Source organism: Ursus americanus, chromosome 32 (assembly GCF_024610735.1).
Source record: "Ursus americanus isolate L20-20 chromosome 32, mUrsAme1.1.p, whole genome shotgun sequence".
In the NCBI taxonomy this organism is placed as follows: Eukaryota; Metazoa; Chordata; class Mammalia; order Carnivora; family Ursidae; genus Ursus; species Ursus americanus.
The window spans coordinates 224,960-248,283 of record NC_142158.1 but is presented as its reverse complement, the minus strand read 5'-3'; the positions used below and the strand labels follow the sequence as shown (position 1 = coordinate 248,283).

Here is a 23,324-nt window from a genome sequence, read left to right as displayed (position 1 = left end):
TCTCCCAGCACCCGCCAGCCCCGTGACTTGCCTCCCTATAGATGAATACAGCCCTTTGGGCGGCAGCTGCCGCCATGCTCCTGAGCCAGGCGACCACCTTGCCGAAGGGAAGGCTGTCAGTCTCCAATCAGACATCCTCGTTTGCTCTGGGTTCTGTTGTGGGGCAAGCGCAGGTAACTTTTCTATTTTATTTTTAATCTCTATGTGCTTTGCTAATTTTCTTTGTTTAAAAATATTTAAATAGCAAGGCATTCACATGATTCTACAACGAACCAGTAAGAAGTTTTACAGATATTTCTGCCCTAACGTTATGTATGCATTCCCCCCCCCCCAAAAAAAAAACTCCTCATAAGGACTGTAAATGAAATAAAGGACTTGACTGATATAAGAAGAAAACATAAAGACACCTTGAGACCGTGAGGAAAGATGGAAGCTGGTGGTTCATGCAGACAAGGCAGAGTGACATCCCCATCAGAAGTTCCAGGACGGGGCACCTGGGTGGCACAGTCGTTAGGCGTCTGCCTTCGGCTCAGGGCGTGATCCCGGTGTTCCGGGATCGGGTCCCACATCGGACTCCTCCGCTGGGAGCCTGCTTCTTCCTCTCCCATTCCCCCTGCTGTGTTCCCTCTCTCGCTGGCTGTCTCTCTGTCACATAAATAAATAAAAAATCTTAAAAAAAAAAAATGTTCCAGGATGAACAGCTGAGGTTTTGCACAAAATGAAGATGCCAATGATGGCTGGCTCTGGCTCACCCTCTAGTGTTCGTGACCCGAAGGGGCACCTGCACCCCAATGTTCATAGCAGCAATGTCCACACTAGCCAAACTGTGGAAAGAACTCAGATGTCCAGCAACAGAGAATGGATAAAGTAGATGTGGTTCATATATACAATGGAATATTACTCAGCCATCAGAAAGGATGAATACCCACCATTTGCATCAAGATGGATGGAACTGGAGGGGATTATGCTAAGTGAAATAAATCAGTCAGAGAAAGAATTATCATATGTGATGAGGTTGGGAATATCGGTGAGGTTCAGTGGGGTGGAGTCCGGAGCCGACGACCAAGAAAGAATTCTTGAGACGTCTTTGGTGCAAAACGGTGGTTTATTAAACCACGGGGACAGGACCCGTGGGCAGAAAGAGCTGGGGCCCCAGGTTGTGAGGGGGGCTGATTATATACTATGGGGTTGGGGGAAGTAAGGAAAAAGGGAGGTTGAGAAAGTACTTTCATATGTTAAAGAAGACTCACGGGATACCGGAGGCCTTGCCATTGTCACGTTAAGGTTGTTTACCCCTCTAGTAAGGTATTAACGTGAAGATAGTTGGGAACTTCCTGGAGAAACGTTACACTCTACCTGCTGTAAGTATCCATCAATGGGCTGCAGGTTACGACGACATTCAATCGTATCTGCATTCCCTTCCGGAAGCTAGGTTACTGATAGAAATGTTTTGTTCTTGCAGATGGCTAAGACATTTGTAAACTGAGGGAGACTCAGGTCTCCAGGATTGTGGTCTCTATCGGTTAACTATTTCTTTTTCCTTTAGGGCAGCCAGGAGTGCCTGAGGAATGTCACCTACATCCCATGGTGGGGGGTTGTGGGGTGTCAGTTTCTGCTTTGTCCTCAGCTTGGCTTCTGTTCCCTCATCAATATGGTTTCACTCATATGTGGAATTTAAGAAACAAAACAGAGGATCATAGGGGAAGAGAGGGGAAAATAAAACAAGATGAAACCGGAGAGGGAGACAACCCATAAGAGACTCTTAATCATAGGAAACAAACTGAGGGTTGATGGGGGGAGGTGGGTGGGGGATGGGGTAACTGGGAGATGGGCATTAAGGAGGGCACATGTGATGAGCCCTGGGTATTGTATGCAACTGATGAATCACTAAATTCTACCCCTAAAACTAATAATACACTATGTTAACTAATTGAATTTAACTTAAAAAAATTTAAATAAAATAAATAAATAAAACTTTAAAAAGTGATGACACGTGCATGCAGAAAGTGAAACAGAACGCTGCCTGGTGGGGAACTGATGGAGATGGGGGAGAAAGGCCGCCTGCGACGCCAGCTGAGCCGAGCGACAAGAAGGGACCAGACGGTGGGGGGGGGCGGGGGGAGGCAGCTCTGAGAGATAAGCGGGGCCTGCCTGCGTCCCCGCGCGCTCCGAAGACAGCGGACCGCCTGCAGCAGGGCCAGCGTCTCGGGCTGGACGATGCACGGAACGGCCTCTGAGTGGGGCTAGTACGTCCTCGGACGGAGGCTGGGAAGCACGCGCTCTCCTGCACACCAGCGGGACGAGCAGGTGCCCAGACCACACCCAGAGCCCGGCAGGCGGGTCCCGTCCAATAGGTGAGGTCCACACCCCTCCGCCGCCGAGGGGACCGAAAGGGAGCGAGGCGGCCCTGCGGGCGGGCGGAGACGGAGGGTACGAATAGGGGCGTGTGGGTCTGCGCACGCCACCCTCGACAGCGCCACTCTTCAAACCCGGGGCTTCCGCTTCAGATTCCTGCCCCACCCCGCGAGAGGGGCGGGGGCCGTGCAGGGTCCGGGCTTCAGGACCCCGAAACCCACCCTCCAACCCCCGCGAGCCGGCCGACGCGCGCCACGGCAGGAGCAGGTAGGTGGCCGGCGCCGAGACCCTCTCCCGCCCCGCCCTGACCCCGCGCAGCCTGGGGGACCGGGGCTGAGGGTGGTGGCCGGGACGCGCCGGAGCCCCGGGAAACCTCCCCAGCGAGGCCTCGGGGACCCCAGGGCCCCGTATGCAGCCACCAGGAGGGAGACAGCCGCACGGAGCGGGGCGGGGCCCCCAAGCTCTCGGAACCTCGCTTTTCCCTTCTGCGGAATGGGGACAATAATGCTGCCCGTGTGAGGGTATTTTAAAGCGCCTCCCTCATCGCAGACGCTTCGGAAAGGGTGGTTGATTTTTGTAAAGAACCCCCTTTAGGTACGTGCGTGCCAAAGGCCTTCCGGGTCCAGGACGCGAAATTAGGCCAGGTGGGGGGCGGGGAGTCCTACTTAATGCCGGCGTCTGGCCGGCCGCACTCCGCCGCAGAGCCCCCTCCGACGCGGGTCCCGCGCGGGCGGAGGGCCGGGGGTCCCGGCTTCCGCGTCCCGCACCGAGGCCCAGCTAGGCCGCGGAACTGCGCTCCCCTCCAGCTCCCCGGGAGCGCGCCCTGCCCGCCCCGCCCGCGGCTCCCGCGCACCCTGGCTCCGCCCGGTCGCAGGTCCGTGCGCTCGGGCCCCGTCGCCCCGCCCCCTGCAGAGGCCCGCGGATTTGCCCGGTGATCGGTGACGTCGGGGAGGCTCGCGCTCCCATTGGGAGGCGGCGTTCGTCGGGGGCCAATCCGGGCGCTGATCCGGGGAGAAATCTCGGAGCCGCGCTCGGCCGAGCCCGGAGGCCTCGCGGCGGGGACGCGACCCGGAACCGGCCGCCGCGGGAGAGCGGGCCCCGGGCCGGCGCTCGCGGCCCAGGAGCTCGGAGAGCGGTGAGTCGGGGGCGTCGGACGCGGGAGGGCCGAGGCGGAGGGCGAGGGGCGACCGGCCGCGGCGCGCGCTGGGCCCCGTCCGACCTCCCGCCCGGCGCGCCCGCAGGTGCCCGGGGCCCCGAGGGCGGCTGCGGGGCGCTGTGCGGTAAAGCGGGTCGCCACCTGTCCCTGGAGCCGCGCACTGACCCCCGCCAGCCCGGGCGCGCTCTCCCGGATTACCTGTCCCTACTTGGCCTTCCGGAAAGGACCAGATGCCCGCTGCGCTCGGGATCCTGACCCCGCCGCGAGGGTGGGGGAATGACACCCGTGCGTGTACGCCGCAGACTGTGCGGGGACACTGCCGAGCCTCCCCCAAGTTTAGAAGAAGCAGCTCTTTTAAAATAGGCTTTATGGGTTTTCTTCCCTAAATTGCGATTTTTGTCTGAATGCGTTCGTTGTAGAACTTTAGGCTTATAGAAGACCTTGCAGACCTTTCCCCTCCTAACACCTCAGGTCCGCATGGTGCATTGATCTGTTGTCACTGGCCCAAGCCCACGCTCACTCCGCCGGGGAGTGCTCGCCAAGCACCTGTCCGGCGTGGAGACCAGTCCAGCTTACCGGCTTACATTGGTCAGCGTGACTCGTTAGGTCCCCGGGGCCGAGGCGGCGGCTCGGACTCGGTGGGGGTGATCCTGACACTTTGGAGGAGTGCTGGTCCAGTGCATGGTAGGGTGCCCCTCTACTGGAATTGGGTGTTTTTCTCCTAAGACCAGGCTGGGGCTTACTGGGAGGGAGACTCCATCCTCTGGGAGGATGACACGGCATCAAGGGTACGTCCTGTCAACACGACTTGGGACTTGATGTGGCTCGGGCTCACCTGAGAAAGGTTTGCCAGGTTTCTCGGCTGTGAAGTTGCTGTGTTTCCCCCGTTTCGTACCCTACTCTTTGGAAGGAAGTGACTGTGCAGCCCCCACCGGAGAATAGGACGGTGTGCTCCTCCTGCCTCAGGACCAGTTGCTGCACCTAGGATTTGGGATTCTTTGCATGGAGACTGGTCTCTCTTGTCCGTATTTATTAACTTACCCAGTCCTTTATCATCAGCATGGAGTCGTGGATATTTATTTTATTCTTTGGGTTATAATCCAACCCTACTTTATTTTGTCGCTCAAAGTGTTGAACCTTTGGTTACTGGGGGCTCTGTCAGGTTGGCTCCTGTGTCCTTCCGGGGGGGTATTTTTGTAGAGCTTTTTGCTGTCGAAAGCACTTTGACTGGGGGGCTTCCCTTGAATGTCAAACAGTGTGATGAACTGGACAAGACATCATTACTGTCCTCCTTGAGAGGTAAGGAAACGGAGGCCGAGAAGAAAGTGACGGGTAAGACATCTTAGCCGTCACTTCCCTGCAAGGGAGTGACAGGCTGGTGTCGGACCACGCCAGAAAGCATTGCAAGCCGCAAAAGGAAGTCCACGGTCTGAACTGAGGTTTCTTGGGGTCCCTTCAGACTTTGGCCCCGGGGTCAGAATGGGAAGACAGTGGCTTTGGAAAACAAAGGCTTCATTTGACTCTTATGCAGGAGGAAGTACAACTCACCAGATCAGTAGACATGGAATGTTGACTGTCTCCCCAAACAGTGTGTGTGGAAGGAGGCAGGGGGAGATCTGGGAAATGTTTGTGCCCGAGAACGTCTAATCTGAGGGGGCCTTGTGCAGAAGCAAGATTGTGAAGTGGGCAAGGGAGGCCTGGTGGGGGTTGGGGTGAAGAAGAGGATGGTGCCCTGGAGGCACGGAGTGACTGTGTGCCGGGTCCTGGAGGTGGAGGGCCAGTGAGGAAGGGGGCATGGGTTCACCTTCTGGCCGGGGGAGGTGGGCAGCCACGTCGGCCGGGAAGCCCTTGGTAGTACCGTAATGACCCATAGCGCCTGCAGAACTGCAGAAGCCTCCCGGGGGAGAGCCCTTCAGCTCCAAGGTAGGATGGGCACGGGCGGGGGGGCGGGGGGGAGGCTTGTGAGGGGTGTGTCCGATTCAAGCCGTCCAGGATGCGCTGGAACAGAGACCATGTGCAAGCACAGCAGGTGGGGGTCGGGGCCCTGGGGGAGGAGCTGGCGATCGGCTGAGGCCGCAGTGTCGGTCAGATGTGGGAGCGCTGTGGGCCCTGCAGTGCAGGCCTGACCGGAGCTGGGACTGGGCAGGAGGGGGACAGGATGGGAGCTGCGTGGTCGACAGACCGCCCGGGTGCTGCCTTGTAGGAGATCGGCCACACCCCACCAAGTCTAAGTCGCTGTCCGTTTATAAATGTCCCACCTAGACACATGTCTCAGTTCGGTTGGGGTGTGCTACGGATCACATTCCGGAGAGGCTGAAATGCAGTGACGTGGAGAGCTTACGTCTGATGAACAGTTGTACCCTTTGCCAGTTCTTAGATCCCTCCTTGCTCCGGGGAACGAAGGCGGAATAGCTCTGTCTCACTCACCCGTAGATGGTGAGAGGCTCCATTTATGACCTTGAAAGAACCAGCTCCGATACGCCGGCCTTGTCCTGCCTGATTGTGGCAAACCAGCCCCAGGATGCCTGGCCCAGAGATTTCGTCTGTTCCGTCCGCTTTGGTTGCTCTCGATAACGGCCATGACTTCAGGCTGCGCGCGGAGTGTGCTCGCTGCACGTTTATTCCCGTTGGCCTGCGAATGGCCTCCATGTCCCCTCCACACCCGTCTCTTTTGGCATTGTTGAGCTGTGCAGAGGTCAAGGGTGTAGCCCCAGGCCGCCCAGCAGAGTCACTGCCACGGGGCGAAAATCTGGGTTTTGGTGCTCACCCAGGAGTCTTCACTGCCGGCTTCAGTTAGAGCAAGAGCCGGGGATGGAAGAAGGTTCTGGTTGTGTCTCTAGGGCTGTGGGAGGGGGCCTGACGGCTGAGCAGCGTGGAGATCAGGCAGGTCCTGGCGGATTGCATTCTACCTGCGGGGCCAGAGAGGGAGCTGCCACTGGGTGTCCCCTTTGTCTACGTGAATAGGCGGTTTTTCGTTTTTTTTTTTTTTTTTTTTTTTTTTTTTTTTTTTTGCACAAATTCTTCGTGTCTTTCAAGCTAGTCACCTTCAGCATCGTCCTCTGCTTTATCAGTCAGGATTCCTTTTTTTTCCAGGTGACGCCCAGGTGCCAGCCGGCTGAGCATAAAGGGCGTTTACTGCCTTGTGCGATGATAGCACAGTTCAAGGGTCGGCTGGCTTCAGGCACAGCTCGATACAGGCTTTTACAAGATGCCATGAGGACCCAGTTTCTTGCGCTTCCCGTCTCGGTGGGCTTCATCCTCAAACAGGCTCGCCCTCTGCTGAGCAAAACGGCCCTTGTAGCTCCAGACCATCCTGACGTCGCCTCTGGCAGATTCTGGAGAAACAGCAGACTCTTCCCAGTCTCAGCTAGGTCTCCTTGTGACTAGCAGCCCTGAGTCATATCCTCACCTCTGAAGCAAGCCCCGGGGTCGGGGAGGCATGGGCTCGTTCTGTTGCTCCACCCTTGAGCGGAGGGACTGCTGTGGCCTAAGCACCTGACCAAACTTAGCAGAGTCAGCAGAGGAAGGAAGAATGGAAGCTGGGCGGACCCCCCAAAAGATAAAGTGTTGACGGCACTTACTGCTTGGAGCACAGAGCACAGCCCCGTCCCGCGGTTGCCTGCTGCAGGGCTCTGTGCCCCGCTCCGCTTCCTTTCCCACTTCCTCCCCTCCCTTCCGCTCAGCGGTAAACATTCACGCACACACCGGGGGATTCGTTTCCCTCCCCCAGACGGCACACTTATCAACGCCGACACGGCACGTGTTGGCAAGGCCGTGGAGCAACATGAGCGCCCGTGGCTGCCGCTCGGAACGTACAGTCAGGGTGGGAACAGGGTGGCCTGAGCTGGGCAAGGACACATCTGCTGGCTCGTGTGCGCCGGGGCGCGTGCACAAGCCTTCACAGAGCCGTGTTTGTCGTTGTCCCAAACGGACGGTCAGGCGGCCGTGTGCCGTAGCCCGCGGGCGTACCTCCTCTTCCCGCGCTCTGCGGATGCCACGTGTGCTATGAAGGGGGGTTTGTGGTGACCCCGCAGCAGGCAAGCGTGTCAGACCCTCTTTACAGCGGCCTTCGCGTCCCTGTGCATCTCACCATGTTTCAAACCCGCACATTATTGTCACAGTTGTCACGGTGATCTGGGATCACGGTTCCAGAGCGCTCCAATGACAGCAGTTTTTATAGTAAGGTATTTCTTAGTCAAGGTTGGTGTATCGTTTTTAGAGCTATCACGACTGCACACTTCACAGGCTACCACATGGGGTAGATGCGGCTGGAACGAGCTCACCGGCTGGCCTTGCTGCGGTGTGCACTCCTGCACTGGTCTGGAGCTGCACCTCCAGCACCTCCGACGCAGAATTACAGCACCAAAGAGCAGTGAAAATGAGCGGAATCAGCTTGCGCTCGCAGCAATCAGCCTACAAACATGATGTCCGCATGCACCCCTGCAAACAGACGCAGGACGATGGCATCCAGCTGCCCCCGAAAACCAGGGAAAGTGCCGTCGATGAATGCACAGCTAGGTGTAGACACGGGGGTGGGGGTGGGGGCATCATCACCCACGCCAGCACCACCTCGCCCCGCGTCTGCACTCCTGCAGCCAGGCCTCGCTGCCCGGGCACAGGGAGAAGCGCCTCTCCCTCCCTAGGCATGGAGCGTCTTGTCAGAAGGGGCAGGTGGGGGCACGGCTTGCCCTGCTCCGCGGGCCTGTAGGAAGCATGCGCGTCTCACGCTCTGGGCCAGGCACGGCGCTGGCTTCTGGGGATAAGCGGACACCGTGTCCATCCACACGTGACAGAGAAAGCTGGCGGGAAGCAGGTGACTGTGCTGATCAGCCAGGCTTCACCCCTGCAGAGACGTGCGTGAGGCAGTGCGGGTGCTTTGGGCTCTACGGGGGAGCGCGTGCCCTCAGCCTGTCGGTCGGGAAGGAGTGGCCAGAGGGGGCAGCTTTGACACTTGGGCTGGGACAGGAGTCGTGTTCACGGCAGAGGGAGTAGCGTTTTCAGACGGCTCGGGCAGGAGGGTGCGTGGCACCTTCGGAGGCCTGGAGAGGGTTTTGGTTTGGCCAGGGGTCAGGTCTGGGTAGGGAGTGGCAGGAAATGAGCCGGCAGACAAGGCTGGGCTTGCAGGGGCTGGAGGGAGATCTGACTTTAACCCCTGGGGCTGCAGAAAGCCTTGGAGGGGTTTTAACCGGGGTGGCCATGTGTCACACGGGCGTTTGAACATGGGGCCAGGGTGTGTCTGGGGTGAAGCCGGCCTCAGGGGCCGGCCCGCTGAGCAGCGGAGGGGGAGCTGTCCGTAAGTCGGAAAGCCTGAGGGTTGTGTCGCGCCCACAGTCAGCGGCGGTCCCAGCTCCTGAAGCCTCACTCAGTCATACGACAGCCTGCCAGGAGCTCTGGGGGGGAGGGCAGGGATTTTCCCGCCTCCTTCCTGCCGCGTCCCCAGTGCCTGGCACATAGTAGGCCTGCAGCACGAATCTGTGAACTCTGGGGTGAGCTCTGCTACTTAGAGCCCTCCATGGCACCGTCAAGCCCGTCCCACGCCCCACGGAGCCCTGTGGGCCGTTCCGCAGTTCAGAGCATGTCTCACGCTGCCCCCAGGGGTGTGTGTGGCCGCCCTGTGCTTCAGAGAACCGCTGTCCACGGCCTGCGTCCCCCGAGACCGCCTGGCCCGCGGCCACGGCTGTAAACCCTGGGCCAGGCCTGCGGCAGCATCGCCTAAGCCACAGCCTCTCGTCTGCTGAGAGTCCTGTCCTCTCCGGGTTTGCAGGAGGTGTTGCAGACATTGACTTCGAGGAGAATTTGCTTATTTCCGATTAAGAAATGGGGCTTCGGCTGGGGCCCCAGGCGCCCTTAAACGGGTTTCGCACCAGGCCTGGAGCCCTCAGCTAGGTGCTCTGGTGATGAGAAAGAAGGGGCTTGTGATCAGAACCCCGAGTGTGGGCAGGAGAGGCAACCTGGAGGCCAGAGTGCAAACCACGGCCCTCCACTCACGTCCCTGGGCTGGGATTCGGTGTCTCCTGGGTCCCTTTCCGTGGCATCGGGGGGAGGGTGCAGGCAGCAGAAGCCACGGAGAGCTGAAGGAGGGTTTAGTGCCTGCCAGGGCAGAAGTTGGCGGCTATTAAGAAAAAAGGGTCCAGTGTTCTGACCCATCCCGTCTGCCGTCGGGCCTGGGTAGGGGTGGGGCGAGGAGTGTGTCTGCCCAGAGGTGTGGACGCCGACTGCCGTGCCTCCTTCCGCTAGTTCTTGCAACTCCCAGCTACTCCCTGGGGCAAGAACTGTGCGTGGCCCCCACACCCTGGAAGGTGCTGCCTGCACGTGGTGTCGCCTGGCCAGTACGTGTTGGCGGGCACGCAGGAGGCCTTTCTGGGGTCCAGAGACGAAGGGGGCGGGCAGAGGAGACCCAAAAAGGCAGGGGTGTGTCCGGTTCTGCCTGGCTCTGTAGGATCGCAGCCAGACTCTGGTTTGTGAAGGCACAGAGGAGCTGCCCACGCCGGAGCGGGGATGCGTGGTCCCTGCTACGGGGTCACCAGGGGATGATCCCAGGTTTCCGAATTCTCATCTGGGGACGGGACTGGGTGGGCCTTGTCGTCTCGGAGGCTTCTTCCAGCTCGGGTGTTCTGTGGTTCCTGTCTGGCCGGAGCCAGGCGTGGAGAGCAGGGGGACGGTCACCCCTACTATGGAAGCGGGAGAGATCATCAGAATGTTCCAGAAGGCTGAAGTGATAGAGGGCAGAGCGTGGGGGAGTTCCTGGGGGCGGGGGGTTGGTGTTTCGCTGGCTCTGAGTGTGTGGCTGGTGAGCGGGCCCTGTCCCTCCCTGGCTCCCGCACCGGAACCCCGTCCTCGGTGTCCACGCTGGCATGCCCGCACTGCCCGGCTTGAGGAGCGTGTCCATGCGGACGGCCTCATCCGAGCTTCCTGGTGTCCCGTGGACCAGGGCATCCAAGCCGTGCCCCCGGGCCACTGCTGGACCCTCCGAGCCTCAGTTTTCCCACCAGAGCACCCTGAGCACTGAGTAACATGAGACGTGGACGTGGCAGGTGAGGTGGGTCCGAAGTGAGTGCGGGTTACGCAGCCCTGCGCTGTCGGACCCCAGGCCTCGTGCACGTGCACAGGTGGCACCCGTGGCCCCGAGCGGCGGGCGGCACACAGAGATGCCCCGGTCAGGACGGCTGGCAAACCCGCGGCTCCGGGTGTGAGCGTGGCGCTCGTCACCCTGAAGCCTTTCGCTTGTGCCGCGCGGGCCACTGAGCTCCGCCACGTGGCCTGGTCTCTGTCGGTGGCCTCTGACGTCTTTCCCGCTCACACTCCCTCGCACGTGTGCTCCTTGGGAAGCTGTAGCCCCCTCCTCAGGAACTTGCTCCGCGTGCTATTCTGCTGAAACCATCCCCCGCTCTAAGCGCCACAGCCCGCGTTGCTCCACGCAGACGTCCTCCCTCGTGACCTCAGCAAAGCCGTTAGAGATTGTACCAGTTTGCTCATGTGATCCAGTGCCCCGTCCTTTGTCAGACTTCTTGTTGTCCCCAAACTGTAACAAAACAGGATCCAGTCAAGGTGTTTGCATTTTGCTGTTTTTTCTCTTTGGTCTTTTTAAGCGAAGAACAATTTTTTTTTCAGGACATTGACTTTTTTTAAGATTTATGTATCTATTTGAGAGCGAGCGCGTGCCAGGTGGGGAGGGGCGGGGGGACAGGGGAACGTTCGCAGACTCGGCGCTCAGCGCAGAGCCCCACGCGGGCTCCATCTCTCCGTCCTGAGATCGAGACCTGACGCAAAACCAAGGGCCAGTCGTATCACGGCCTGCACCCCGGGCGCCCCGGGCGCCCCGCGACGTCGCGTTCTGGAAGGCCAGGCCCCTTGTCCTGTGGGGTGTCCCACACTCTGCCTTTATCTGTTCCTCCTGACGTGGCGCTCAGTTCTCTGCCCCTCACACTTTCTGCACATCGGAAGTGAGGTCCATTCGGGGCCCGTTTCAGCAGGAGCCTCGAAGGGGATGTCGTGACTCCACATGGTCCACTTTGGGAAGCGGATGCCGGGTCATGCCTCTGTGAGTGCCGTGGGTTTGGTCACCGCTCGGGGCGATGGCCGCACCTCTGCGTTACCAGGGTTCATCGGGGGCCCGTCCACTGGGTGATACTGGCAGCGTGGGACGTGCCCCCAACCCCCTTCACGGTCAGACCGGCCCCTGATAATAAAGACGGTTGCAGGGCCGTGTGCCGCGAATCCCGTGGCGCCTCCTACACGTGTGGGTGTTCTGTAGCCCTAGACCGCTCCGTGCGTCTTGTGCACGTGGGACCGTTGTCCTGCGGTGTGGGCATGGAGCCTGGGTGAGGAGCACCTGCCGTGGCGGAAGGGAGCCGCGGCTGAGCTCGCAGCAGTTACGCGGCCGCCCCGGAGACCTCACATGCTGTCTCCACGGCAGGGACGGAGCTTGCAAGCTGCTCGGCAGCGTGACTCCGTCAAGGGCTCCCAGCCCACGGGATCCCCAGCGCCGGCCACTGTCCTCTCTGTGTCGGACTGACGGCTCGGGTCAGGTGATTTCCTCAGCAGCGCGGACAGTCGCACGGCGTTGCTAGGATCAGTCACCACCTGGTGACATCCTGGACGCTGTGCTGTCTTCACGTCCCATTAAGCAGGGCTTTGTGTGCACGTGACCCCTGTCCCTCCCGCCGCTCCAGACCCGGGCTGGCATGTGCAGTCAGCCGTGTGGCAATGCCCTGCGTCTGTGCGGTACCGTCGGCTGGCGTCTGCTCTCCAGGGGCAGCCCCTGGTTCCCATTGTGTTTCTGTCTGGTGTCCCTTGGCCGCTCACGCTGTCACTGCAGGGGCCGCCGGGCTCTCGCTGGTGGACTTGCCGCGTCCGTAATCAGCAGCCACGCACCATCCCTAGCAGCACTGACTTGCCCATGGCCCCGGGCGCTGCCTTCCCGCCTGGCCGCTGGCTGCGCTCCGTGGGTCTGTGGCAGAGCCTGCTCCCGGTCCCCACCCCTCGAGGGCTGTAACCCCAGAGTCACCGTGGCGGCTTCACCCTCTCATCTCTCGCCGCCGCGTGCATTTCCACCGCGCTCTGTCCGTGTTGCAACCCCGCCAGATCAGGGAGCCAGGCGTTCTGGCTTCTGCTGGAGTCCCCCCCAGGGGCTGTGCTCCCCGTAATTCTCTGACTCGACCCGCTTAGCAAGCCTTGAAGGTAAGTGTCACTGTCCCCATTTTACAATGGATAAACTGAGGCTCAGAGTACGTGGGAGAGGTTTCTGCGCTCGCACAGAATCAGGGGCAGGAGGCAGCCGTCGCCGCAGCCGTGCAGGTCTCCTGGGGCCGGACGTGAGCCGGGGCTGCTGAGGTTGACAGGGCTCAGACCCTGTCTGTGCTCCACTGCCGTGCTCCCCGCGAGGGCCAGAGCCTCAGCAGCAGGTCGGTGGCCGCCCGCGGGGCATTCCCCCCACACTGGTTTCCTTCCTGAGCGCTGCGGGCACGGCACGTCCTCCGGGAAAGGGACCGAGACCAAAGCCACGGCGCAGCCCGAGGACACGCCTCAGACGCTCCGTGCTTCCGGAGTCTTGGCCACGACCCTCCGTGACCTTAGTCCTGGTGGCCTCTTGGCTCTGGTGCCCCGCCCCCGTAAATAGCCGTGCGGCTTGTGCTGTGCACAGCTGAGGGAGTCGCGCATGCGGTGTAGACATGGGAGGCTTGTGTGTGCAATGACACACTTCCAGCAGGTCGCTAACTCGCGTCTTGTTCTTTGCTAACTGGTGCCCCAGAGCAGCTTTCTGGCGATGGAAGGACAGGGTCCCCGCAGCACGGTGCGGGCTGGCGTGCTGTGCGCTCACTGCCCCAGCACCCTCTCTGGGCTCGGTTCCCCGGGGAACTAGCCGGTCCGTGCGGTCCTTGCTGGAGCTGAGGGGTGTCTGCTGCCAGACAGACTGATTCCCGGAGCTGGCGGCCCCCGTGCTGGGCCTGCTCTTACAGCGTGTCTGGTCTCCCAGGACGGGAAGCCCCGCAGGCGCTCGGCGACCCCCCTGCGCGGAGGACAGCATGGCCGCATCAGCCCCGCTGCGCAGCCTGGAGGAGGAGGTGACCTGCTCCATCTGCCTGGACTACCTGCGGGACCCGGTGACCATCGACTGCGGCCACGTCTTCTGCCGCGGCTGCACCGCCGACGTGCGCCCCGTGTCGGGCAGCCGCCCCGTCTGCCCGCTCTGCAAGAAGCCGTTCAAGAAGGAGAACATCCGGCCTGTGTGGCAGCTGGCCAGCCTGGTGGAGAACATCGAGCGACTGAAGGTGGACAAGGACAGGCAGCCGGGAGACGCAGCCCGGGAGCCGCCCGACGCCCGGCTGTGCGAGCGGCACCGGGAGAAGCTGCACTACTTCTGCGAGGACGACGGGAAGCTGTTGTGCGTCATGTGCCGCGAGTCGCGGGAACACAGGCCCCACACGGCTGTGCTGGTGGAGAAGGCCGCCCAGCCCCACAGGGTAAGCCTGCTCTGCCCTCCCAGAGACGAGGCCGGGCCCAGAGCCCTGCGGAGGCCTCGGCCGGCCCGGGACTCAGCCTGAGTCCACCTGTCCTCACTGCTTGTCTTCCCATAGGAAAAAATCCTGAACCACCTGAGCACCTTGAGGAGAGACAGAGACAAAATTCAGGGCTTTCAGGCCAAGGGAGAAGCTGACATCCTGACCGCACTGGTAAGTGAGGCTGTTACCAGAGAGCCTGAGGCAGTCGGCCATGCAGAGCTGGGAGGCTGGGCGGAGGAGGCCCTTCTGGGAGGCCGAGCAGTGGAGACTGGGCGGTGGAGGCCCTGCTGGGAGGCTGAGCAGTGGAGGCTGAGTAGTGCAGGCCCTGCAGGGAGGCTGGATGATGGAGGCTGAGTAGTGCAGGCACTGCTGGGAGGCTGGGTGATGGAGGCTAAGCAGTGGAGGCACTATTGAGAGGCTGAACAGTAGAGGCACGGCCAGGAAGCTAAGTGGTGGAGGCTGAGCAGTGGAGGCCCTGTTGGGAGGCCGAGTAGTGGAGGCTCTGCCGGGAGGCTGAGCAGTGGAGACTGGGTGGTAGAGGCCCTGCCGGGAGGCTGAACAGTGGAGACTGGGTGGTGGAGGCCCTGCCAGGAGGCTGAGCTGTGGAGACTGGGTGGTGGAGGCCCTGCCAGGAGGCTGAGCTGTGGAGACTGGGTGGTGGAGGCCCTGCCGGGAGGCTGAGCAATGAAGACTGGGCGGTGGAGGCCCTGCCAGGAGGCTGAACAGTAGTGGCTGAGCAGTGGAGGCTGAGTAGTGCAGGCACTGCTGGGAGGCTGGGTGATGGAGGCTGAGCAGTGGAGGCATTATTGGGAGGCTGAGCAGTGGAGACTGGGCGGTGGAGGCCCTGCTGGGAGGCTGAGTAGTGCAGGCCCTGCTGGGAGGCTGGGTGATGGAGGCTGAGCAGTGGAGGCATTATTGAGAGGCTGAACAGTAGAGGCACGGCCAGGAAGCTAAGTGGTGGAGGCTGAGCAGTGGAGGCTGTACTGGGAGGCTGAGCAGTGGAGGCCCTGCTGGGAGGCTGGGCAGTAGAGGCCCTGCCGGGAGGCTGAGCCCTGACGGTCTGACCTGGGTGGCTTTGGGCTGGCTTTCTCACCTGGTGTATGAGCAGCTGTGGGCTGTGTCTGGGTGCCGCTGTGCTGGGGACAGCCAGAGTGCAGGAGACCGAGGAGGTCCTGGCGAAGTCCTTCCTGTCAGCAAGGGGAGGGAGGCCGGACTCCTGATGGTGGAGAGGAGCCAGCAGCTTTGGGAGGGGGGCACTGGCTGTGGGATGAGCACTGTGGGGGAGATGGGAGGGCGTGAGGCGTCCCGGGGACACCGTCTGCCAAGTCCTGCAGCCAGGGCTGCCGGTGGGCGGAAAGCAGAGACAGCACGCTGCATGCTTGACTAGAGATGGGGTGGGAAGGGCTGCCTCAGTTTCCCGCGGGAGAGTCTGTGTCGGGGAACTGGGTGTTGGAGGGAGGCTGGCCCGGTGTGCTCTGAGGCCCCTCGGTGCACAGATGGGGTAGAGCCAGCCTCGTGTGGCTCTCACAGCAGATGCTGCAGGGGTCCTCCAGCCAGAGCAGAGGGCTCACCCCCGTCTCCCCTCCGCACCCCTGCAGAAGAAGCTGCAGGACCAGCGGGAGTACATCGTGGCTGAGTTCGAGCAGGCCCACCAGTTCCTGCGGGAGCGGGAGCAGCACCTGCTGGGCCAGCTGGCGAAGCTGGAGCAGGAGCTGGCAGACGGCCGGGACAAGTACAAGAGCAGGGGCGTCACGGAGCTGGCCCGGCTAGCGCTGGTCATCGCCGAGCTGGAGGCCAAGGCTCAGCAGCCGGCTGCAGAGCTCCTGCAGGTGAGATGCCCTCCCGGGCGGCCAGGTCTCCGTCCCACCTCCGCGTGCGGGGCCGCAGGAGACCCACCGCCTCTCAGGCCTGACATTGCCTCCTGCCATGTCGGGAGGGTCACCCCTACCCGCCCCACCTCCTCCATGGTCATTGGAGCCTAAGAGGACGTGACCGGCATGGTGTCCCTTCAGAAGGCAGACTCTCTACCAAAAGAGAGTCTGACGAATTTAGGAAGTGCTGTGGAAGAGGAAGGGACAGTTGTCAGTATTTTCCGACTCCCGTCCATCCTCGTTGCTGCCACCGCCACAGGTCCCTGGCAGACGCCCTCCAGGGGAAGCTGCAGGCAGCCCGTGTGCTGGGGCGGCTGGGGGAGCCGGAGGAGGGAGGCTTCCTCTGGGACGGAGGGCCAGCGGGGTGCCTCTGGAACACTGCCTGGAGGAGGCGGCTTTGCTGCCGAGAAGGGGAGAACCTTGAACTCTAGAGCAGCTGCCGGGTGGAGAAGCTACTGTGCCTCCTTCCTCCAGGAGCCTCCGGCACAGGCTCCGCCGCGTCTGCAGGGCTGTGCTGGACCTTCGCCCTCGCAGCTCGGGAGCAGGCTGTGGTGGCTGGGCCCGTCAGCCACGGAGCCCCCGGGGAGATGCTGCCCCAGCCAGCAGCGTGGCCTCGGGAGAGATGGCAGGGCAGGCTCGGCAGGTGCACGAGCGGGGGGCCCGGCCTGCCTCCCCCGCCCTGCCTTCTGGCTCACTAGTCGGGAAGGGCAGGGGTGAGGGCCCTACATCGGAAGTCACTGGGGGCCCAGCCGCGGGGCAGGTCAGGAGTCCCGTCCCACCTCCGCTCCTGGGCCTCTGTGCTCTTGTCCTTGTCCTGCATTTTGTCCAGAATGGGTCTCTGGCTCCCCCCTGTCCTCCAGATGCCATTGTGTGCCCTTGAGTTCCTCCATCAGACGGTGACTGGGTCACTTACTGCCCCTCCCCCCTGGGGCGGGGCGGCCCTTTCCCCGTGGCCACTGCCACGTGATGTGCAGTCATGTGGGGGGCAGAGAGACGCATGGCTGGGGCACTGGTGGGGCTGAAATCCCGACAGGAGCCCCTCCCACTCCACCCAGGGGAGCTGCGAGGGCCAGTGGCACCTGCAGCACCACTCAGATGGAGACGCACCTGGGGCGCGGGGACGGGGACAGACAGGGGCATCTGCTGCAGCCAGTCCGTGAACTCGATGTCGGCACTGCTGGGTTTTGGCTGCTCGTTTGGGCTTGATTTTGTGGCAAGGGAACCACACAGCTAACTCCTTCACGGTCATTAATCTTTTCCCGGAGGACATGGGGCTGTCGGCAGGAAGAAGCCGCCGTCACACAGAGGCCGGGATGTCGCGTGCGGCAGCGGGCATGGAGGGGGCAGCAGGACCAGAGACGCAGAACACAGCCTTTGCACCAAGGGGCTAGAAAAGGAGAGAAAGCTCTCTGGGCTAGGACTATCAGGAGACATCAGAGGGGACACGGGGCTGGAGAGGCCAGAGGGACACTGTCCGCAGTCTGTCCCCGGGCAGGCCTTGCCCGCTGAAACGGCAGCCTGGCCCGTCTCTCCCAGCACTAGGCCGAGCCGAGCCGTAGGGAACGTGCGTGAGTGCACCCCAGCCCCGGCCGCTCTGCTCTGATTGCCTGTTTTGGGGCAGCCCTAGGAGTCTTGGGGGGGGTGTCCTCAGGAGCCTGGGCAGGCTGCTTCCCTGTGCAGGCCCCGTGTGTGGACCCCATGGGACCCCCGCGCTGTGCTCTGGAAGAAGGGTTCCCACCTTGGTCTCCCACCATCTCTGGGCCACTCCCAGCCTTTCACCCTTCCCCAACCTGTACCTTCCCACAGTCCTGGCAGCTCCCTCGCCCCACTGCCCATGTGCCCGCGTCCCAGCACAGCAGCTGGGGAGCATGGCCCACGTTTGTTGCCCCGTCCGCTGAAGCTGGCTGGGATGTCCTGGTTTGGAGGGACAGATTGAGAGGATTTGCAGGAAACTCACGACGGTGTCTGGGCCAGTGCTTTGTGGGCCGGGGGTCAGCAGGGAGCTCTGACGTCCAGTCTGGCCTCCCCTGCAGCAGAGCTTGCCGGTCTTCCTGAGACCGTGGAACCTGCATCAGCAGCCACCGTCCAGTGACTGTGTCAGAGAGGCCAGCCAGCCCCCTCCCTGGGGTCTACTGCTTGCACGAGCACAACACCCGTGTCCCCTGCAAGGCTGTCCCAGCGCCTCCCACGGCCCGTGTCCCCTGCAAGGCTGTCCGAGCATCCCCTGCAAGGCTGTCCCAGCACCATGGCCCCATCCCAGGCTCCCGAGCCGGGCCTGCCTGGTGCAGGGGAGGCACGTTAAGAACGTGTGCAAGGAGCGACAAAAGTGACGGTTACCACAGGGTCTCATGGAGGTTGCAGAACCCCACTGGCCCCTTCCTGGCCCATCTGCCCCCCAGGGCAGCCCTGTGGCTGATTACCAGGACCCTGGTGAGCTGCTGGTTCAAACCCAAGGAGAGAGACTCCAAGACAGTTTTGTTTCTTTCGGGAACGGAGCTGAGGGTTCTAGAGCCGTCAGGGCAGCTGACCTCGAGGCTCCGGAAGGCTGGGCTACCCCCACCTGCTTGTCCCCAGCTGCTGCCCCTGGCTGTGTTAAGAGTACACAGCAGCTTCCCCTTTTTAAGGACAGGACCCACAAATTATAGTCACTGCTTCCTTTCACGTCCCATTGGCTGGCACTCAGTCACATGACCAGATGTGGCCACAAAGATGTCTGGGAAATGTAGTCTTTTGCCTGGTGCCCTCTTCCCACTGTAACTCCAGGGGTCTGCTCATCAGAGGTCGGAGTGGGGAGGACCGAGCTGTGTCAGCCACCTGGCAAGCAGCTCACACCCATCACTGCCCGGTGCGGATCCCCCGGGGGCCTTCGCGTCCAGCAGGAACATGGGCCCGTCCAGCCCCGCACAGCCCGCCGCCGGTGTCAGCAGAGCCGTGGCCACAGGAATGAGCCCTGTCCTCGTGGTCATCCACCGCTGCCACTGGGGGCGGCCCCTCAGGGAGGGGCCCCGTCGCCCTGTTCACTGTTGCGCCTCGCTCAGCATTGTGGGCACTTCTGGGAGTGGGGTCGGATCCCACCCGGCTGACGTCTGTGCTTCCTTCCCTGCAGGACACCCGGGACTTCGTGAACAGGTAACAGCTTTCTCTCCGCGGCACACCGCACTCCCTTCTCCTCTCGGGACCCATGCGAGTGAACGGTGCCACTGCACTTCATGGTGGCCGGCCACACTCCTGGGGAGCAAGAACACAGCCTCGGGAACGGGAGACTTGCTCTCCGAAGCAGCCAGGGCCCCGTCCTCGCCTGAGACGGGACAGTAGACGGGAGCGGCCAATGCCCCGTCCTCACCTGAGACGGGAGCGGCCAGTGCCCCGTCCTCGCCTAAGACGGGACAGGAGACGGGGCAGGAGACGGGAGCGGCCAGTGCCCCGTCCTTGCCTGAGTCGGGACAGGAGACGGGGGAGGAGACGGGGAGGAGACGTGCTCAGCAGACAGAAGCATTCTGAACGCCCTTGAGTCCTGGCCCAGCCATGGGCTGTTCACTCAGTGGTCTTGAGCCCTTGTTTCTCTGTCTGCTGATTGGGGACGGTCATAGCTTCCCTTCATGCTTCATAATTGTCATGAGAATTGGAGAAATGCCAGAAGAGCTAAGTAACAGGTCCGTCTGTCATCTTTCCAGGTATCCAAGGAAGAAGTTCTGGATTGGGAAGCCTATTGCTCGGGTGGTTAAGAAAAAGACGGGAGAATTCTCAGATAAACTTCTGTCCCTGCAGCGAGGCCTAAGAGAGTTCCAAGGTGAGAGCTGGGGGTGTACCGGGGCGGGAGTGGGTCCCAGCTGAGGGCTGGGGGTGCACTGGGGCGGGAGTGGGTCCCAGCTGAGGGCTGGGGGTGCACTGGGGCGGGAGTGGGTCCCAGCTGAGGGCTGGGGGTGCACTGGGATGGGAGTTGGAGCTGGGGCTCTATGCCGAAGGAGGGGACCAGGTCCTTACTGTCGTCTTCGGCCTCATTCCTCGGTCTCCTGGTTGTTTTCTGTTTTCTTGTTGGGATCTCAGGGAGGGAGGCCTGTCGGGAAATCAATCCTGTCCAAGTAGAAAACGGGTCCCTAAGTTTGCTGGGCTCGAGGGTCATTCGTACCCTTCTCTCCTCCCCAGGGAAGCTGCTAAGAGACTTGGAATATAAGACAGGTGAGCATCCCAAGGGCTGTTCCCAGTTCACCTCCCATGACGAGTACCGTCCCCACAGAGATTCTGAGTGTCTCCTGCTGCCCCCCGGGGGTCCCTGCTCTTACTTGGCTGCGAGTCCCCAGCTGCAAGCCTGCAGCCCCTCCCCTGGGTCTCCCATCTGCGACAGAGGCCTCTTCTTGATCGCCTGACCCTTGTCTGCACAATGTTCTCCCCTGCCTGACCGCACGGCTCCCGTGTCCGGAGGCCGCCTGTGCCGCAGGCCCCAGCACCGTGCTCCCTCCATGCCCTGCAGTCCGATTGTGCACTGCATCCCCTGGAGAGGCCTGTGACTAGCAGCCCTCTGAGTGTAGACTGTGGCGGTCCTGTGGGGCGCCCCAGTGACGCCGTCCCTCGTTCGGTGTCCTGCAGTGAGCGTCACGCTGGACCCGCAGTCAGCCAGCGGGTACCTGCAACTGTCAGAGGACTGGAAGTGTGTGACCTACAGCAGCCTCTACCAGACCACCTACCTGCACCCCCAGCAGTTCGACTGCGAGCCGGGGGTGCTGGGCAGTAAGGGCTTCACCTGGGGCAAGGTGTACTGGGAGGTGGAGGTGGACAGGGAGGGCTGGTCCGAGGAGGAGGACGAGGGGGAGGAGGAGGACGATGGGGAGGGGGAGGGGGAGGAGGAGGAGGAGGAGGAGGAGGAGGAGGAGGAGGCGGGCTACGGGGACGGGTATGAAGACTGGGAGACGGACGAGGACGAGGAGTCGCTGGGGGAGGAGGAGGAGGAGGAGGATGGGGAGGAGGACGAGGTGCTGGAGAGCTGCATGGTGGGGGTGGCCAGAGACTCTGTGAAGAGGAAGGGGGACCTGTCCCTGCGGCCGGAGGACGGGGTGTGGGCACTGCGCCTGTCCTCCGCGGGCATCTGGGCCAACACGGACCCCGAGGCCGAACTCTTCCCGGCGCTGCGGCCCCGGAGGCTGGGCATCGCACTGGATTACGAGGGGGGCACCGTGACATTCACCAACGCGGAGTCGCAGGAGCTCATCTACACGTTCACCACCACCTTCACGCGGCGCCTGGTCCCCTTCCTGTGGCTCAAGTGGCCGGGGACACGCCTCCTGCTGCGGCCCTGAGCCCGCGGCTGCACCCTCCTCGGGGTCAGGACCGTGACGGGGTGGGGCTGTCTGGCCAGGGCACCCCGTGGCCGCGGCCCCTCGCGGCTCGCAGCTCTGTGCTGCCGCTCCGCCCACACAGCTGCCGTGGGACTCGCCCCAGCCCGGGGCTTCCCGTGCGGAGTTCCTACCCCGGAGGCCATGGGGGCCCCTCTGCCGCCCACGGCCTTTGGCCCAGCTCTGCACGCGCTCTGTTGGACCAGAGACGAGACAGCATTTTGTCCCGTGCGGGCTGCTCCTGGGAAAGCACCAGTGACCGCTGCCCCGAGGCCACTTGCTGTCCTCTGTCCCCCGGCGTCCCCCTTGCCCACATCCACTCTGCTGCCGGCCTCCCCTGCCCCCAGCTCAGAGTCACACACGTGAACGTGAGCAGAGCGAAAACACATCGCAGTTTCTGGGCCACGTGAAGAAGCCTCCCGAGCGCCGTGGAGTCACCGGGCCCAGAGCGGACGCCTCGCTCCTCTAAGACCGGGGTCGACGTTGCACATCGAAGAAGCCAGCACCCCGAGCCGTTACGGGAGGGATCCGGGTACACGTGGCTCTGGGGCCACGTGTGGTCAGGTGGGGCCTGGGGAGGGGAGATGGTAAGGGGATCCGGAGCATCCGGCTCGTGGTCGGTCGTCGGGAATCACCAGGGCAGACGTCCGGTCCAGGCCGACCTCCCGCTCAGGAGGCCCGGCCAGTTCCTCCAGCAGGGTGGAAGCTCGGGTCACGGCTGCCTGCACGCAGGCTCTGTGGTCCTGGGACAAGGGCGGTGGGGAGAGGAGAGGACGCCGGCGGGGCTCCTGGAGCTCACCCGGCCTTCATGTTGGTCTTCGTGTCGGGAGACGGCTGGAGCACGGCCTCGTTGGGCCCGCAAGCTCCCTGCTCCAGCCCGACACCCGCAGCCTTTGTCCACACCCGTCCCAGCCGGGCACCAGCGTCCTGCACCCCAGCACCTCGGCCCCACGTCGTCTGTAAATGTCCCTCCAATTTCTGCCTCTAGTTTTGTACCCCCCCCCGGCACCCCCTGCAGTGCTGGGCACACGGCAGGTGCTCAATAAAGCCTGTGGAATGAGCAGCCTGGGTCCGCGGATTTTATTAGAACCGTCGTGGGGCTCCAGAGCGGTTGTGTGGACAGCGGTGGCCCGGGGTCCCTCCCAGGACGCCCTGCTGCCCCCGGACAGGAGCCCTCGCCCACGTCTCCCTCTCCCGCCGTGCAGGCCCCGGCTGACACCCAGCATCCGTGCAGCCGGCGCCGGCCCGTGACACGGCGGCATTCCGTGGCACCCGCAGAATCTCGCCTTGGAAAACGCGTGGTGCCTTCCCCAAAGGAAACGCCACGGCCGAGCCTCCGTCCGGCCTCGGACACTCAGCCATCCAACCGTTTCCGGTCTGTTCTCTCTGCTGGTTTTTTAATCGCCATCGTAGACATAGAGAAGGAAGAGTTACGTGAAGCCCCTTCAAGATCGCGCTCATGGCTCTTCCCCTTTTTATTTTTTATTTGTTGTTTTTACTTTTCTTTCTAAATACAGATATGCAAAATGTCCGTTATTACAAATAAGACATGTTTTTAATATAATGAGGTCAGTCTACGTTCGAATCCTGAGAGGCCGTAATCACCAGCATGTTCTTGAAAATTTACATTTATTTGTTGATTGATGTGAATTGTTCCCTAAAATTATACTCTCTTAATCTTTTATGTATGGAAAATTTTCATAATTCTCAAAATGCCTTTTATCCTTTTTTGGAAAGGATTTTTATGTACTGAAATTTCTGAAAGCTTTTAAGGTGATTATTGTGTAATTAAAAGCTCCTAGTTATTAAATAGGGAACATTTGCATTTGAACAAAATAGGAATGTTTTCAGGTCACAGTTTGGCGAGTTGCATGACCGTTAAACTTCCCGAATAAACTGTAGCCAAAGTGTCCACACGGAACACTTCAAACCCTTGCAAAACCATGGAAGCGCGCACAGTATGCCAGCACGTGAGGACGGAAAGTTGCCGCGTGGTGTTAACTCCGAAAACTCTTTTGAACCTTTTTGTTTCTTATATTTTTAAGTCGTCTTGATGGGAACTTCGCCTCCACGTGTGGTCAGATGTACGCGGTGTTTATCAGGAAGGGAG

The 23,324-nt window shown here is 61.6% G+C and overlaps 1 protein-coding gene across 3 annotated transcripts; it reads left to right on the top strand.

The window, feature by feature from the left end:
• Positions 1 to 2,231: 2,231 nt before the first annotated feature.
• Positions 2,232 to 22,277, top strand: LOC123796443 (tripartite motif-containing protein 26). Of its 3 annotated transcripts, none has more exons than XM_045803923.2 (8): positions 2,232 to 2,354; positions 13,488 to 13,974; positions 14,089 to 14,184; positions 15,612 to 15,842; positions 18,991 to 19,013; positions 19,559 to 19,674; positions 20,031 to 20,063; positions 20,472 to 22,277. In XM_045803923.2, the coding sequence occupies exons 2-8, from the start codon at positions 13,537 to 13,539 to the stop codon at positions 21,176 to 21,178; spliced, it is 1,644 nt and encodes a 547-aa protein (XP_045659879.2). In that variant the 5' UTR covers positions 2,232 to 2,354; positions 13,488 to 13,536; the 3' UTR covers positions 21,179 to 22,277. The 3 variants fall into 3 exon arrangements, with proteins under 3 accessions (XP_045659879.2, XP_045659878.2, XP_045659877.2); XM_045803922.2 differs by lacking the exon at positions 2,232 to 2,354 and adding an exon at positions 2,514 to 2,622; XM_045803921.2 differs by lacking the exon at positions 2,232 to 2,354 and adding an exon at positions 3,275 to 3,490.
• The last annotated feature ends 1,047 nt before the right edge of the window (positions 22,278 to 23,324 follow it).

Excerpts from the sequence above, each read along its gene's own strand:
- LOC123796443 (XM_045803923.2), top strand. The coding sequence starts at position 13,537 with ATGGCCGCATCAGCCCCGCTGCGCAGCCTGGAGGAGGAGGTGACCTGC. Across the intron at positions 14,185-15,611 it reads CTGACATCCTGACCGCACTG|AAGAAGCTGCAGGACCAGCG; the intron begins GTAAGTGAGGCT and ends GCACCCCTGCAG. Across the intron at positions 19,675-20,030 it reads AGGCCTAAGAGAGTTCCAAG|GGAAGCTGCTAAGAGACTTG; the intron begins GTGAGAGCTGGG and ends TCTCCTCCCCAG.